Source organism: Nicotiana sylvestris, chromosome 3, assembly GCF_000393655.2.
Source record: "Nicotiana sylvestris chromosome 3, ASM39365v2, whole genome shotgun sequence".
NCBI lineage: Eukaryota > Viridiplantae > Streptophyta > Magnoliopsida > Solanales > Solanaceae > Nicotiana > Nicotiana sylvestris.
The window spans coordinates 213,644,553-213,662,738 of record NC_091059.1 but is presented as its reverse complement, the minus strand read 5'-3'; the positions used below and the strand labels follow the sequence as shown (position 1 = coordinate 213,662,738).

Genomic DNA, 18,186 nt, shown 5'->3' with positions numbered 1-18,186 from the left:
CGCAAAAAATGTTTCAACGCAAAATCCAAATACATGGGCCAAATGGCTGCAATCGCCAAGTAGTTATCCTAAGGATAACTAATAAATGGACATTAATAGATGTTATGTTGTCGTAAATTGGTTCACTATAATAGCTGCCGCTAAGATTTATACTACGTAAAATCATTTTCGTGGTTACGAGCAATGGTCCACAGATATTTAACAATTCATGAAAACAGTGGGCTAGTGTGGGAACCACACAAAAATATAGCTGTCTGCTTTAAGCATGGCCAAAACCGACATTTAACCGAAAGTACTTGCCTATTGAGTGGCCAAAAATATAGCTGTCTGCTTTAAGCATGGCCAAAAATATAGCTGTTGCATATTTTCAACTGTAACCAGTCAAATCCCAGAAAGGATAAACTCCGCAGAGTCAAAAATATAAGGGCTAACTGGACTTCTACAGCTAGAGATGACAACTGTTAGACCCCTGACAAAGCTGATCAGCTGATCGACAAGCGGCACGGCAATGGCGAGGGTTTTGGCATGATGGCCTTGTCATTGGCCTATGTGCGAGGGAAAATCAACATGCAAGACAATGCGGGGGTGTTGTTAATGGCAACAAACTGTTGCTAAGGCAAGTGAGACGGACTACACTTGTATTTGAGGGCTAAGGTGTGACGGACTACACCAAAGCAAGAGTGGGCTGCGTACAAGCAAGGCCAAGACCTTGACGGAACTAGGCGGGCTGGATGGGAGCTTGACAAGGCTAAACGGGAAAGACCTCGGCGCTAAAGTGAGGCAGCTTAGTGCCAAGGCATTGACATTGACAATGTGATGTTACCATGACTTAGGTGTGCGGGCTGGCACCTAAGTTATTTGTGGGCAAACGACTTGGCAAAGGGAAGGGCATCAAGGCTTGGTGACTTGATGTTAAAATCAGCATGGGCAACGGGCAGACTTGATCAAGTAGGGGCGACTTGACAAGAACAAGCTACTGTGGCAGCGGATTGGCGTGCGGCTAAGTCAAGGGTGACGAGCTGTGGTGATGACATTGAGCGGAAGCAGTGTCAAAAGCTAAGGCTGGGCGCAAAGCCAGCCTTAGGCGTGCAGCAGCTGGCCAAGAAACACGCACATGCAGCGCACATGGAATGGTTTTCAAGTGTGCTGTGCACATGCCATGCAGTTGGCGGTTACAACTGCCTTTGTCCAAGAGTTGCTGATTATAGGCTGAGTCTATGTACGTTTTTAGGCATGTTAGAGACATGTCCTACACGTTTTGATCATGGGGATCATGTCCTATCAGTTGGGGGATGTCAACTGAACATAGGAAACACTTTTGGGGCTGACTACATTATATATATGTGTGCTAGCAGCCTTAAAAACGGGCTAAGTACCTAGGGAGGGAAAATGTCTGAAAGATAGGCATAGGGTTGTCTATTTTATGGCTTGAGCATGGCAAAATATGTGCCATTGCCTTACCAAACGAGGGGCAGCACGAGCGATCTTAGGCATGGGCTTTTATAGGGCAGATTCGTGCAAGTGTAGGCCATTTTTGTGAGTTGGTGCCTGTCAAGGGTGGCAGCACCTTGCCTAACTCGAGAATTTCCTTTGTAATTGATTTATTATAAAAGGTTGGGAAAGGGTTCCCGTAAATCTGTGTTGTCTTTGTTTATTCATGTTGCCTTTAAATTATTCTAAGTGTTGAACCTCGAAACCAAACGAAAATTGGGTAAGGCTGAGGTCAAGTGGGGACTTGACTGCCGCACATCGGGCAGCATTTTCGGCGGACAGAAATTGCCGGTGTGACAATTGGTATCAGAGCCAGGTTAGGCTTGGTTTGGTTTGGTTCGTGATGAGGTCGAGATGGCCATGGACAAGACTGCAAGACAAGGGGTCAGTGTGCTTGTTCGTGGAAGGGACTGTCTTGGCTTAGAAATTCAGAAAAGGCAAGGAAGGCAGTGATGCAGAAATTTCGAGTTTGTGGGTGCCAAAAATCAGTGTGGGTTCTTTCAAATCAGTCAGTTGGCGTGCTGAATTTGCTGTGGGAACGACGGACAAGAAATGCAATGAGAAATCAAAAACGTTGCACTTGAGGGCAAGGACAACGTTATTCTCAAAAGGGTGCTGAACTTGTGATGTCTTTGCAAATGGCAGCATGTGTTGGAATCTATTCGACGAGGGCGTCGAATTCAACTGGTTGGGGTGGTTTGTTAGACCCCTGACAAAGCTGATCGGCAAGCGGCACGGCAGTGGCAAGGATTTTGGCATGATGGCCTTGCCATTGGCCTATGTGCGAGGGAAAATCAACATGCAGGACAATGCGGGGGTGTTGTCAATGGCAACAAACTGTTGCTAAGCAAGTGAGACGGACTACACTTGTATTTGAGGGCTAAGGTGCGACGGACTACACCAAAGCAAGAGGGGGCTGCGTACAAGCAAGGCCAAGACCTTGACGGAACTAGGCGGGCTGGATGGGAGCTTGACAAGCCAAAACGGGAAAGACCTCGGCGCTAAAGTGAGGCAGCTTAGTGCCAAGGCAGTGGCATTGGCAATGTGATGTTGCCATGACTTAGGTGTGCGGGCTGGCACCTAAGTTATTTGTGGGCAAACGACATGGCAAAGGGAAGGGCATCAAGGCTTGGTGACTTGATGTTAAAATCAGCATGGGCAACGGGCAGACTTGATCAAGTAGAGGCGACTTGACAAGAACAAGCTACTGTGGCAGCGGATTGGCGTGCGGCTAAGTCAAGGGTGACGAGCTGTGGTGATGACATTGAGCGGAAGCAGTGTCAAAGGCTAATGCTGGGCGCAAAGCCAGCCTTAGGCGTGCAGCAGCTGGCCAAGAAACACGCACATGCAGCGCACATGGAATGGTTTTCAAGTGTGCTGTGCACATGCCATGCAGTTGGCGGTTACAACTGCCTTTGTCCAAGAGTTGTTGATTATAGGCTGAGTCTAAGCACGTTTTTAGGCATGTTAGAGACATGTCCTACACGTTTTGATCATGGGGATCATGTCCTATCAGTTGGGGGATGTCAACTGAACATAGGAAACACTTTTGGGGCTGACTACATTATATATATGTGTGCTAGCAGCCTTAAAAACGGGCTAAGTACCTAGGGAGGGAAAATGTCTGAAAGATAGGCATAGGGTTGTCTATTTTATGGCTTGAGCATGGCAAAATATGTGCCATTGCCACGAGCGGCCTTAGGCATGGGCTTTTATAGGGCAGATTCGTGCAAGTGTAGGCCATTTTTGTGAGTTGGTGCCTGTCAAGGGTGGCAGCACCTTGCCTAACTCGAGAATTTCCTTTGTAATTGATTTATTATAAAAGGTTGGGAAAGGGTTCCCGTAAATCTGTGTTGCCTTTGTTTATTCATGTTGCCTTAAATTTATTCTAAGTGTTAAACCTCGAAAGCGAACGAAAATTGGGTAAGACTGAGGTCAAGTGGGGACTTGACTGCCGCACATCGGGCAGCATTTTCGGCGGACAGAAAACGGCCCTGTGACAACAACCATCTTGCAAAACTTGCAAAAATATCTAAATTCTTAAAGTGCATATATACATTTACTATGTAATATCTACTATTCTGCATGACAGAAAAGCACCAAGCAATCATGGCCTCTTGCGCTTATGTGTCTTCAATTGCTTGAAAATATAGCTGGTAACTTCCTTCAGCGTGGCCTTCCTTCCTTCCTTGAAATTCCAGAGCTCATTAATTATGTATCTACCACTAGGATTGTATTCCTCTATCTCCTTCAGAGCTGTCGTCACCGCATTGAAGATTTCATCCCCCCATTCCTCCTTCAGCTTTTGTAATGATTCATCATTCTCATCTATCATTCTCTGCATTTGCAGCAAAATGGTCACTCCAAGCGTTCAACATGACATGATAGGCTTCTCCCTATCTCTTTCTTTTGCTTTTTGATTATTCTAGAGCAGAGTGCATCGTAAATTTTGGAGACAAAAGTATTTATTTTTCTTCTAATATCAAAAATCCTTTTAAAAAAAAGGTAGAGTGAGTAGCAAACTTTAATTAGGTAAGCAATTTAACCCTTCAATTATATTTAGCAGTGAAGATGACTTTACAATATTCAAACGTTGTGATCCTAACACTTCTAGTAGATTATATAAATGTCACAAAAAAAAGGCAGTCCTGTGCACAAAGCATCCCACATTTACGTTGGGTTCGGGTAAGGGCCGCACCTCAAAAGGTATAATGTAGACAACCTACCCTAATGCAAGTATCAGTGACTGCTTCAAATGCTCGAACCCCTGACCTATAAGTCATATTGGTGATTACAATAACAATATTTGTGAAGGGCCATTTAGCTAATTTGCGTTGAGAAAAATTAAAAGTATAAATAACATTATTCTTTCCAAAATATTCTTTAGAAAAAAGAAAAAAAAAGCAGCAGCAGCAGATCTAAGATCTTCATTATACAATTAAAGTACTTGGGGTTTTTGTTTTAGCAAAAACTTGGGAGTACGGGGAGAAGACGACAACAACAACAACAACAAAAAACTCAGTATGATCCCAACAGGTGGGGTCTGGGGAGGGTAGTCTGTACGCAGATCTTACCCCTACCTAATGAAGGTAGAGAGGCTGTTTCCAATAGAAACTCGGCTCAGGAAAGACAGGAAGAAGAAGAGGAAAGCAAAGACGGAAAAAAGAAAGAAGAGAAAAGAAAAAGGGAGAGATAAAGGGTAAGTAGTACAAAATAATAGCAGTACGGGGAGAAGAAAACTTGAAAATAGAGTAGATTGTTAAATGAAGGGAATAAATTCCTTTCTCTTCTATCCTAAGTAGCGCTCGTCTAGTGACAAAGAACCTCCATCTCCAACTATGAGGTTAGGGTTGGCTTTCACGTAACAGAGGGGAAAAATATAGGAAAGATTCACTATGGCCCTTGGGCAGAGGGGTTTGCAGGCTGTGGTAGTGTGGTTTACCAAGCAAAAAAGGAGACTTCGTTGTTCTTTAAATTCATGTAGAAAAAATGCATCCGTAAGTGACTAAGATGCCTTCAGAAACATTCTCTATTAGCAATATGTAAAGGAATATAAAGTATGAAAGCTATAAAGGTCATCTTCACTCATAAATAGCTAAAGGGTAAAATTGCTCTTTCTAACAAAACTTTAAGAGTACTAGTGCACTTTACCTTTAACGAAGTTCTTCAGCTTTGACCAGACACAAAGGAAAACCATAAAAAAAAAAAAATGGATGAGCTTGAAAGCTAACTAAGACGAGAAGTTATCACTTATCAGTCCTTAACCTCAAACCTTTAGATGCCATACATAACTCTTAACTGAAAGGAACTAAATTGGCAGAAAAAGAGCACACAAAAAAATGAAATCAAAGAACAAACCTCCACATGCGACTCATCAACCATAACAGTTTTAAAGGGATGCCAGTCTTGGGCTTTTAGATTTTCCTGCCACAGGGAACACAGTTCCAAGGCCTTGATTTCAGCTTCTGCACTTGGTAATCTCTGCTTCAATGCATTCTGAAAGGCCTTTGCATCAATTTCCCCCATTCTTTTTATCCCAATTTGGGAGCGCCCACTGGTCACTATCTCTTTCAATCCCTAAAGAGAGTTTATTCCAAAAAGCTCAGCATCTCATAAGTTATACATTCTTACAACATGAAACTCCAACATGTCATAAGGTTGTAACTTCATAAAGAAATTGAAAATCTTACTGCAATTGACACCGAAATCATACATCAATTAAGGTGCGCCGTGCATCTTGCAACTCATCATTACTTTGGCGCTCCTTTGCAAGGAGAGTCTGGTTCAGGGACTCCATATCATCCATCTCCTCCATTTTCTGTTTCAGCTCCTCGTTCATCTCCTTAATCTTATTTTGTACAGCTGCATCATCATTGCCTCCAAGGTGCTTCATAACCTCTAGTTTTCCTTTAAGTTCTGCTATTTCCATTTCCAGTTTTTGCCTGGCATCTATTTCCCTTTCTAGCTCAAGTATCTTTCTCAAGGCTTCCTCCTTCTCCCTCTGGATATTTAATATCAACATGAGTAAAGCTCTATTTACTTTGTGCTAACGACAATAGCAGAAATCCCAACTTGCAGGTTTTGGAAGTAGCATATGCAGAAATATATATATGCAAAGACATGACAGACAAAGAGTTGGAGAGATGTGATTATGAATGACACACCTTTTGTTCTTCGACCAGTCTTAAGACATTCTCATCAGCTTTTCTTTGTTCCGCAGAGGCCATTTGAAGTGCTGAATTTCTCTCATCATTCTGAATCAAGAAAATAAAATTCAACACATTATAATGCAGCCTACAAGTGAAAGTCCAACAGAACTGACTGGAAAGTATTGAGCATTAGTTCGAAAGAGTTGGCTTTAGAGGACCAGCAGCTAGAGAGTTCCATTCTACCCCATATAATATAGTACATGCGAGACTGCTGAAAGAATATAAACCCATCGCTGGACTATCACGATAAAGAGAAATATTAATATATAACTTTGACTCATGCTGGAATTCAATACCTGTTTCTTCTCATCGTCAAGCTTTTGCTTTTCTCGCTCAGTTAAGGCTTCACGTTTATTCAGTTCTCTGCTCCAAGCATCAAGCTTCTTCTTCTTGCTCTCCAACTCTACACTTAACATTTCCTGCTCTAACAGGACCTTCTGTACATGTTCACGTGCAAGGCGTTGCATCTTCCTTGATTCTGCACAAGTAGACTTAAGTTATACTATAAAACTTGTGGCACTTCTATTACCCGATGAATTCCCAACAAAAGGAGCCTCTCTTTAACTTGTGAACTTTGTCAAATGAGTATCTAGAATCACCTTACAAGTTTTCGAAGAAAATGTAAGATGCTTAGAGTTAGTGATATGGTAAATAAAACAATTTTCAAGAGATAAACTCCAGTTAACCCCCTTCGTCCAAGTAACAAATGAAACAAATCAATTTTAGAGAAGACACACCAGAGCTGGCACTTTATAATGTCAAGTCTAGTTATTCTCACCTATCTAATGGACAACATCTGACACATGGCAGGGATAAAAAAGGGGCAGCCCGGTGCACTAAGCTCTCGCTATGTGCGGGATCCGGGGAAGGACCGGTCCACAAGGGTCTATTGTACGCAACCTTACCCTGCATTTCTGCAAGAGGCTGTTTCCACTGCTTGAACCCGTGACCTCCTGGTCACGTGGCAGCAACTTTACCAGTTACGTAGAAATAAGAAACATAAATTTCATACATTATCTGCAGATCAGAAAAATATAATAAAAACAGAATAGGCTTGCAACTGAAAACCTTCAAAGAAAGCACGGTGTAGCATGTCTTTCTCCTCAAGCATCTGACTAAGAGATAGCGTATTCAAATTGAATCTTGTCTGTAGTTTATCTAGATTTTCATTTTTCATGTCAATTTCATTGGCTAGATTTGCTACAACCTTCTTTTTATCATGTGTTTCTTCATTAATTAGGTCAGATATCGTCTTCAACTTCCCCTTCTCTCGCAGGTATTCTCCTATAGCCCCTTCTGCTATATAATCATCTTCGCGAGCAACCCATCCATAAATATTTGGACCAGGGCAACTTCTATCGGCTTTCCATTCTTGTTTGCTGCAGTGAGAGGCTTCGAAGGACTTCTCGAACTCCATCGCACTCTTAAAACCAGTCCAATCACTATTGAACCTCACAATAGCTTCGGAGACCCTAGCTTGGTTATCATAGAAAAACTTGACTTCCGAAGGCATATAGATGGAAAACTTTCTCAACCAGTACTCTTTATCGTCTAGAGATCTGCCATTTGCTGCTTCCTTTGATATATTAACGACAACCCCAGTCCAAGGCCAACAGAACAGTTCAGTTTTTTCAGGTTCTGAACGTTCTGGTGTCACAGCACGTGCAGGTATTGGATCGGCCTCATTTACTAGGTCTGTTTGCAGATACTTTGCAAGAGCCAAATGGTTTGCCTTCTGCTTAGCCCTTCGGTTAGCAGAACCTTTACCAACCCCTGTAGCATGTTGAAGAAGGTCCTTGTACTTGTAGTCTTGTTTTTTCTTCCCTGCACAGAAGGGACATCTAAGGGACCCATTTGGACCCTTCACTCTCAGCTTTCCAGTTCGTAATTCTTCATAAGGCTTCTCTTTGAACTCATAAATCTCAGAGTCACTCAACTCTACTTCTTCATCTGAGCTGCTGCTCATCTGGATTTGATATAAAAGAAGAATCAATTCTAAAATGTACATAATACAAACAAATATCAAGGGGAATCAAGTTAAATCTTAAAATTAGTCTATGCCGCACGTGAAAATCAGTTAATATGCAGAGACTGTGGGGCAAGCAACAAAGAGGACTTGAATCATAGCTCAATATGGTACAGGTATCATGTATAAATCAGTTAATATATAGAAACTGCGGAACAAGCAGATTAGAGGACTTTAATCATAGCTGAAGATGTTACAAGCAACCTAAGGCAGACCGGAACAAAAGTGTTACCGATCAACAGGACGAGATAACCCAGTAACTTTAATGAAACAACACTGACAGACACCACTAAAGTTATGGACAGTAAATACTACTTGGAGTGTTTTTTTTTTTTTTTTGATAAATAGATATTACTTGGAGAATACAAGGGTATTTTGACTGGTACAGTATATTTTCGCCTCAATCCACCAGACATACCACTTGACAATTAATTTTATACTGAAGAAAAATATCAGACGAAGAGATTAGGATGTTTCATGCAAAACCTATCATTTTTCTAATAGAAGAATATTCAGAGGAAATTTAAAGCCAAGTTCTGAATTGTTCTATCTCAGAACGATTAAAATGCACTATTTCCAAATACTCTAATTTAAAATTCCAAATAGTATTCAGAATTATTTTAAAGGATGATCAACTATTTTATATAGCGATCAATATAACTCAACACAGGTTAAGAAGCTGAAACTCAATTCTAGCCAATGCACTTTGATGGCAGGACGGAGGCTAAGACGACAGCTTTTGCTCATCTGTATGAGGAACTAAGGAACAAAGGTGGGGAGAAGAAGTTATTCCGACTCGCTAAGGCGAGAGAGAGGACAACTCGGGATCTGGACCAAGTGAGGTGCATAAAAGATGATGACAAAGTTTTGATGGGAGATGACTGTTGCGGAAGCCAAATGTATATAGTGTGAATAAGTCACAACTACTATACCAAAAATTATGACAGCCACCAAATAATAAATAAGACAATAAAACAACAATAAAGGGAACACCAGAATTTACGAGGTTCGGCTAATTTTGCCTACTCCTCGGACACAACCAAATATTTTATTCCACTCCAAAAATACAAGTGAAATAATACTAAAGAGAGAAGATACAAATGCCTTAAACAGATGAGAAGGCAAATGAGAGGTGTGTTTCAATCCTAAACATTAGGCCTTCTTTTATAGGGGAAAAATCCCCCCAAACTTAACTCCCAACCAATGTGGGACTTTGGCATTTTGCCAAACTTCAACAAATCTCCACCTTGGCAAAATTCCACATTTTCAATTCTCTCTCAATAACAAATTTTGGTTGTGTCTTCATCTTCAATCTTCAGTGTTCAACAATGTTGATCAAATCCAAACAATGTTGAAACTTGACCGCAGTCACCACCTTTGTCAGCATATCAGCAGGATTCTCCGTAGTATGAATTTTCTTCACCGTGACTCCACCTTCTTCTATGATTTCTCGTACGAAATGATACCGAACATCAATGTGCTTCGTCCTTGCATGATAAACTTGGTTCTTCGCTAATTGAATAGCACTTTGACTATCACAAAAAATTGTGATACCTTTTTGTTCAACACCAAGCTCCTTTAGCAATCCTTGAAGCCAAATTGCCTCTTTCACAGCATCTGTAATAGCCATGTACTCTGCCTCTGTTGTAGACAAAGCAACTGTTGACTGCAAAGTAGACTTCCAACTAACTGGTGCCTTTGCAAAAGTAAACACATAACCAGTAGTTGATCTTCGTTTGTCCATATCACCCGCAAAATCTGAGTCACAATATCCAACTACAGACTGATTGTCTTCCTGCTCAAAAACTAACCCGACATCTACAGTATTATGAATATACCGTAGAATCCACTTCACAGCTTGCCAATGCTCCTTCCCTGGATTGTGCATATATCTGCTAATAACTCCAACAGCTTGTGAAATGTCAGGCCTTGTGCAAACCATTGCATACATCAAGCTACCAACAACATTTGTGTATGGTACCTTTGACATATACTCTCGTTCAGCTTCATCCATTGGCGACATAGTAGTACTTAGCTTAAAATGGGAAGCAAGTGGAGTACTAACTGGCTTAGTCTTGTCATCTATGCCAAAACGTTGAAGTACTCTCTTCAAATATTCCTTTTGAGATAAACAGAGTTTCTTTGAACGTCTATCTCTAATTATCTCCATGCCAAGAATTTTCTTTGCCTCACCCAAATCCTTCATCTCGAACTCCTTCTTCAGTTGAATCTTCAACTTATCAATTTCTTCCAAATTCTTGGAAGCTATCAACATATCATCAACATATAGGAGAAGATATACAAAGGAACCATCTTTAAGCTTGTGCAAATACACACAATGATCGTATTTGCTTCTCTTGTACCCTTGCCGCAACATAAACTCGTCAAATCGCTTGTACCATTGTCTAGAAGATTGTTTCAATCCGTACAACGATTTTTCAAGTTTGCACACCATATTTTCTTTTCCAGCAACTTTGAATCCTTCTGGCTGAGTCATGTAGATTTCCTCCTCCAAGTTTCCATGTAAAAACGCAGTTTTTACATCCATCTGAACTAGTTCCAAATCCAATTGTGCTACCAAAGCCAACATAATTCTAATGGAGGAATGTTTTACAACTGGAGAAAACACTTCATTGTAATCAATTCCCTCCTTTTGAGCATATCCTTTGGCCACCAATCTTGCTTTGTAGCGAACATCTAATTGGTTAGGAAATCCTTCTTTCTTTGCAAATACCCATTTGCACCCAATTGCTTTCTTTCCCTTCGGGAGATTGGCCAATCTCCATGTATGATTCTGATGAAGGGACTGTATTTCATCATTCATGGAAATCCTCCACTTATCTTCTTCTGAACTTTGGACAGCGTCTTTATAAGTAGTAGGAACATCATCAGCTACAATTGAGGTTGCACAAGCAACCGTCTCTATGAGACGAACAGGTTTCGTTATTGTTCTTTTTGGCCTGCTGGTTGCTATTGATTCAAGTTGTTGTTGAGATTCCTGAGTTGGAATCTCCTCTACTGGCTCTCCTTCCAGAGGGTAATCTTCATTTGTTTCCTCCTCTGCTTCTTGTGTAGGAAAAATAAATTTTCCCTCAAACTCCACCTGCTTAGAAGCACCTTCATTTTGTTTGGTATCTTCTGTTACCTTATTTACCATAGCAAATTCATCAAAGGTAACATCTCTGCTGAATATTACTTTCTTTGTCATAGGACACCATAAGCGATATCCTTTGACTCCAGAAGTAATTCCCATAAAAATAGCCTTCTTTGCCCTTGGATCCAATTTTGACTCCGTCACATGATAATATGCAGTTGAGCCAAACACGTGCAAAGAGTTATAATCTACAGCAGGTTTTCCGTACCATTTTTCAAATGGTGTTTTGCCATCAATAGCAGCAGATGGTAGACGATTAATGAGGTGGCATGCATATGTAATTGCCTCAGCCCAAAATTCTTTGCCCAAGCCAGCATTGGACAACATACACCGTACCTTCTCCAGCAAGGTCCGGTTCATACGTTCTGCCACTCCATTCTGTTGTGGTGTATGTCTAACAGTGAAGTGTCGGATGATGCCATCATTTTCACAGACCTTATTGAAATGATCATTTTTGTATTCACCTCCATTGTCTGTGCGAATACACTTGATTCTCCTGCCTGTCTGATTTTCCACCATCGTCTTCCATTTGAGAAAAATTCCCAACACTTCATCTTTGCTCTTCATTGTATACACCCATACTCTTCGGGAAAAATCATCAACAAAGGTTACAAAATAGTGCTTCCCACCCAATGAAGGTGTTTTGGAAGGACCCCAAACATCAGAGTGTACATAATCCAAAATGCCTTTAGTATTATGGATCGCTGTACCAAATTTAACCCTTGTCTGTTTCCCTTTAACACAATGCTCACAAAACTCCAAGTTGCAAGCCTTTACTCCTTTTAACAATCCTTGATCTGATAGAGTTTTCAAGGATTTTCCTCCAGCATGTCCCAAGCGCATGTGCCATAGCTTGGTTGCTTCTGCTTCTTTGTCATCACTGGATGTCACTGTCGCTGTCCCAATAACTGTACTGCCACGATAGCGGTACATATTATTATTCTTCCGATTAGACTTCATTACCACTAGTGCACCGGAGCATACTCTCACCACTCCATTTTCTGCAATGATTTTGAACCCTTTTGATTCTAGGGCTCCCACAGAGATGAGATTCTTCTTCAAATCCGGTACATATCGAACATCTATCAATGTTCTGATCATTCCATCATGGTTCCTTAATCGTATTGAACCAATGCCATATGAGGTAAGAGGGCTGTTATCCGCTGTGTGGATGACTCCATATTCTCCTTCTTGAAATTCCACGAACCAGTCCCTGTTGGGACACATATGATAGCTACAAGCCGAGTCCATCAACCATATGTCTGATGATGTTGATGACTCTGTTGTAACTAATGAGAAGTCTGAATCATCACAATCAGCTACATTTGAATCCATAATGGCCTTTCCATTGTTATGTTTGGCCTTATTCTTCAACTTCGGACAGTCTTTCTTCCAGTGCCCTTTTTCTCGACAAAAGGCACATTCATCTTTGCTGGGTCTGGATCTTGACTTGGATCTTCCCTTCTTTGTCCTCGTTTGATTTTGAGGACGACCCCTCACAAATAGTGCTTCTCCTTCTCCGCCCTTCTGTTTTTCTCGCTTTCTTTGTTCATAGCTGTACAAAGCCGAACAAACTTCTCTGAGAGAAACTTCGTCATTTCCATGGAGTAGAGTAGTTTCAAGGTGCTCGTACTCATCAGGAAGTGACGCCAACAACATCAAGGCCAAGTCACCATCATCATAAGTTGTATCCATATTTTGCAAATCTGTAACCAACTTATTGAAACTGGTGATATGTTCATTCATCGTGGTACCAGGAACATAGGTGAAGTGAAACAGTCTCTTCTTCATGTACAATTTATTTTGACTGTTTTTCTTCAAAAATTTATCCTCCAGTGCTTTCCATAATTTACTTGCAGAAGTTTCCTTTGTGTATGGATATTTCTGCTCTCTAGCAAGGTAGGATCGAATGGTACCGCAAGCAACACGGTTGATAATTCTCCAATCTTCTTCTCCAATAACATCTGGTTTCTTTTCTTCAATGGCCAGATCTAGCCCTTGTTGAAAAAGGACATCTAGAACCTCGCCTTGCCACATCCCAAAATGTCCGGACCCGTCAAATATTTCGACCGCAAATTTCGCATTTGACACAATTCTTGTCATAAGCGAAGATGCCAATGATGACGTATTGTTGACACTTGATGTAGATTCTTCTTGTTTATTGTCTCCCATCTTTGACACAAATATTATTTAATAGCTGACGACACAAATCAAGATTATTTCCTTTCTGGTGTGGAAGATCAGACTAAGCTGCAACCACAGAGCATACTCAGACAGAACCTTGACTCAGTTACCAAGATAAATCTTTTCTGATGTGGAAGATCAGACTATGCTGCAACCACAGAGCATACTTAGACAGTACCTTGGCTCTGATACCAATTGTTGCGGAAGCCAAATGTATATAGTGTGAATAAGTCACAACTACTATACCAAAAATTATGACAGCCACCAAATAATAAATAAGACAATAAAACAACAATAAAGGGAACACCAGAATTTACGAGGTTCGGCTAATTTTGCCTACTCCTCGGACACAACCAAATATTTTATTCCACTCCAAAAATACAAGTGAAATAATACTAAAGAGAGAAGATACAAATGCCTTAAACAGATGAGAAGGCAAATGAGAGGTGTGTTTCAATCCTAAACATTAGGCCTTCTTTTATAGGGGAAAAATCCCCCCCAAACTTAACTCCCAACCAATGTGGGACTTTGGCATTTTGCCAAACTTCAACAAATCTCCACCTTGGCAAAATTCCACATTTCATAAACTTCTAAGTGAAGAAGGGGATCAGGATATTATACTTGGGGAATTGAGGAATGCCGACAGTCACCATGAATTAAGTAATTGTAGGGACATTGAGATCGATGAAGTCATGGAGGCAATGCGTAAGATGAGAAGGGGCAGAGCTACCGGGCCAGACGAAATTCCGGTTGAACTGTGGAGGTGTGTGGGTAGAGCAGGCTTGGAATGGCTTACTGCATTGTTTAGTGTTATATTCAAGACTAATAGGATGCCTGAAGAGTGGAGGTGGAGTACAATGGTCCCGTTGTATAAGAACAAAGGTGATGTCCAGAGCTGTAACAACTATAGGGGCATCAAATTACTAAGTCATACCATGAAAGTTTGGGAGAGAGTGGTAGAAATGAGAGTGCGAAGGACGGTGTCTATTTCAGACAACCAGTTCGGGTTCATGCCGGGGCGATCTACCACAGAAGCTATCCACCTTATTAGGAGGATGGTGGAACAGTACAGGGATAGGAAGAAGGATCTCCACATGGTGTTTATTGATCTGGAGAAAGCGTACGATAGGGTTCCTAGGGAGGTCTTATGGAGCTGCTTAGAGGATAAAGGGGTCCCGGTTGACTATATTAGGGTGATTAAAGACATGTATGATGGAGCTAAGACTCGGGTTAGGACAGTAGGAGGCGACTCTGAACACTTTCCAGTTATTACGGGGTTGCACCAAGGGTCTGCGCTCAGCCCATTCCTATTTGCCCTGGTGATGGATGCACTGACTCATCATATTCAAGGGGAGGTGCCATGGTGCATGCTATTTGCTGATGACATTATTCTAATTGACGAGACACGAGGCGGCGTCAACGAGAGGCTAGAGATTTGGAGACATGCTCTTGAGTCTAAAGGTTTCAAGTTGAGCAGGACGAAGACGGAATACCTCGAGTGCAAATTTGGAGTTGAGCCGACGGAAGCGGGAGTTGAAGTGAGGCTTGACTCTCAAGTCATTCCCAAGAGGGGTAGTTTCAAGTACCTTGGATCGGTTATTCAGGGGATCGGGGAGATTGACGAGGATGTCACACACCGTATAGGGGTGGGGTGGATGAAGTGGAGGTTAGCGTCGGGAGTCTTGTGTGACAAGAAAGTGCCACCGTTACTAAAAGGTAAGTTTTATAGAGCAGTGGTTAGGCCTGCCATGTTATATGGAACTGAATGTTGGCCGGTAAAGAACTCACACATCCAGAAGATGAAAGTAGCAGAGATGAGGATGTTGAGGTGGATGTGCGGGCATACAAGGATGGATAAGATTAGGAATGAAGATATTCGAGAGAAGGTGGGCGTGGCCCCCATGGAGGACAAGATGCGGGAAGTAAGACTCAGATGGTTCGGGCACATTCAGAGGAGGAGCACTGATGCACCGGTGAGGAGGTGTGAGCGACTGGCTGTAGTGGGCACGCGGAGAGGTAGAGGGCGACCTAAGAAGTATTGGGGAGAGGTGATCAGACAGGACATGGCGCGACTTAGGATTACTGAGGACATGGCCCTTGACAGGGAATTATGGAGGTCGAGCATTAAGGTTGTAGGTTAGGGGAAAGTGTGAATATTTCTACAGCCAGTTAGGAGTTAGACTAAGAATGTCATTGGTCGTCTATTGATGCAGGGCTTTACCTGCTAGTTTTACTATACCAGCCATCTATTTCGTATTTCGTATTCTGTATTTCATATCTCTTATATTGCTGTTATTTTATTATGCATTTTTATGGTACTAATATATCGGCTCCTGTTGCTTTTTTGAGCCGAGGGTCTCCTGGAAACAGTCTCTCTACCCTTCGGGGTAGGGGTAAGGTTTACGTACATATTACCCTCCCCAGACCCCACTTGTGGGATTATACTGGGTCGTTGTTGTTGTTGTTGCACTTTGATGAGGTAGAATAGGAAGATGACAACGAAGTAAAACAAGTAGATTAAAGATCCATTTGGAAAATATATCTCAAAATAAAATAAAAGTGTTTTATCAGAAGTGTAAAATCTTGACAAAATATTAAGGGTGGTGTTCATGGTTACTAGACAAACTAACACAAAATCTTAATTGATGCATGAGCTCAGAGGCAGATCTAATTATCATCCTGTGGGTTCATCAGAATCCAACAACTTTGGTTAAGACCTTGTACATGTGTTAAAAAATCCAATAAATAAGTACAAAAATATATTTCGAACCCAGTAATCAAACGGGCTGTGATAAAATTCTGAACTCGAATTAATTATGTGCAAACCTCCGCATGAACTAAAGATAACCATAAGCCTCTTTGAGAGGGGATAAGTTTTTTGTGCACTTGATTTAGAATACTTGAAACTGCAGACAGTAAGGAGAAGATTAATAAATATTGACTCAGAGCCCATAGGCCCTGTACAATCTTACACTGACAAATTAGTTCATAAATGCAGGTTTAAGTCTCTACCCTACTAATAGCTTACTAACATTTGAATATCGCGAATGAACAAATAGTTTTATAGCCAAGAGGTGGTTACATTCTAAAATACAAGGAAATCCAGAGTTTCAAACACAAAAGAACGTATGAAAGCAAAATAACATTTCACATATAACAAGAAAACTGGTCAGACTTTACCGAGTTACTTGGATATAAAATTGCAACGAACGACTCGCAAGAGCGGTAGTATAACAGCCAAGTTACAGCTGCTCCTCTGAAGCTTAAATTCTTAAAACCCCAATACCGACTCCCACAGAACTAAGGACAACGAAAGAACGCAGAAAAAGCTTGTAGACAAAACCAATAACTACAGTGTGGAGAAAGCAAAAGCAATTTTCTGCATTCTAATACCTCTAGAAATGTGTGAGCTCTAACAACAAAATGCAGGCGGTGATCGACGTTGTACGGAGTGTTCCGTCGTCTTTTCACTTTTTGGAGAGTAGAAACAAACCTAAAGTGGTGGCAGGCTAGCAGGAGGAAAGGGAGAGTGTCTTTTTTCTGCTCAGTCCTGAGTGACGCGCTTCACGAAGAAACTGCCTTGTGCTCTAAGGACAGCTGTCATTTTCCCAGGCACCGACTGCAAAAAAGGAAATGTTAGCAGTATTTTTCTGAATTTTGAACAGTATTTTCGTTCAGATTTATTTTTATATGAAAAGTGGCTAAATTTCGATTAATTTTAAAACTGACTATTTTTGAACGATCACTTTTAAATCTGGTTATTTTTGAATTTCTCCCAATTAATCCCATTGTAATATTGGGCTTTTCTACGTCAGCCCAAGAAGTATCATGGGCTTGTCATTGGACTTGATAGTTGGGCAAATATCACTTTTAGCTCGCGACTATAACTATTTATGGCCGTTAACTATAAAAGTATATAAAATTTGTATATACATACAGAGATGTGTATATAAATATATATAACAAAATATATATTTCTTTTTGGCTATTATTTTGGAGTGGTTATACAATATTATTTTCCCTTGTTAGTTCGAGTTCACCGCAGTAATTTACTCCCAATGACCTTGAAAATAAATAGTCTTGATTTTTTGGCCCCCGTTACCCCATGAACAAACCTTTAACGTCAAAGGTCAAAAGTTTTTCTCGTAAGGCAAACGGGGGACAACACTTGTTAAACTTAAAGTTCATTCCATGAGATAATAAGAGTCAAAAAATCAAGATCGCGTACTTCTAAAGCTATTCTTGCAAATCACCCAATTTACTGGGGAGCTGAGTAATCCCAGTTTGAGTGTCTACACTTTTAGTATTGTGTTTGTCCTTTTCGTCTTTCTCATGATGATGATGGAGAACAACTTTCAAATCTGGATAGATCATAGAAGAAGAATGAATTAAAAGTATACCAAGACAAGCTTGAGCCTAACGTTTTGGAACGGCGTTATCTCCTTATCGTAAAATAGCATACTCAACTAGCTCCTACTGCCTCTAAATTTAGTCGTGTTCATAGCTAGAATTTGATGCTCCTTTTATCTGCATGTGTCACTTCACTCGAAAAAGAATAATTGACTAGTCTATTGTTTAAATAGTTCAAAAGATTATTGAAAAGAATAATGGACATTCCTATT

At 40.9% G+C, this 18,186-nt stretch overlaps 1 protein-coding gene across 5 annotated transcripts; it reads right to left on the bottom strand.

The window, feature by feature from the left end:
- Positions 1-3,488: 3,488 nt before the first annotated feature.
- On the bottom strand, positions 3,489-17,116 carry LOC104240033 (factor of DNA methylation 1-like). 5 transcript variants are annotated; one of them, XM_070171466.1, is made up of 7 exons: positions 16,745-17,116; positions 7,269-8,166; positions 6,497-6,678; positions 6,156-6,245; positions 5,705-5,992; positions 5,350-5,568; positions 3,489-3,829 (listed from the first exon to the last, which is right to left on the bottom strand). In XM_070171466.1, the coding sequence occupies exons 2-7, from the start codon at positions 8,164-8,166 to the stop codon at positions 3,599-3,601; spliced, it is 1,908 nt and encodes a 635-aa protein (XP_070027567.1). In that variant the 5' UTR covers positions 16,745-17,116; the 3' UTR covers positions 3,489-3,598. The 5 variants fall into 5 exon arrangements, with proteins under 5 accessions (XP_070027567.1, XP_009793116.1, XP_009793117.1 ...); XM_009794814.2 differs by having other exon boundaries at positions 16,958-17,110; XM_009794815.2 differs by lacking the exon at positions 16,745-17,116 and adding an exon at positions 8,459-8,565.
- Between the last annotated feature and the right edge of the window lie 1,070 nt (positions 17,117-18,186).

What these genes read in the sequence shown, in the direction of transcription:
- LOC104240033 (XM_070171465.1), bottom strand. Translation starts at nt 8,208, where the DNA reads ATGTACATTTTAGAATTGATTCTTCTTTTATATCAAATCCAGATGAGC. An exon ending in ACACCGTGCTTTCTTTGAAG is followed by an intron (nt 6,679 to 7,268) that starts GTTTTCAGTTGC and finishes CTACTTGTGCAG; the next exon opens with AATCAAGGAAGATGCAACGC. An exon ending in TTGATGAGTCGCATGTGGAG is followed by an intron (nt 3,830 to 5,349) that starts GTTTGTTCTTTG and finishes CTGCAAATGCAG; the next exon opens with AGAATGATAGATGAGAATGA.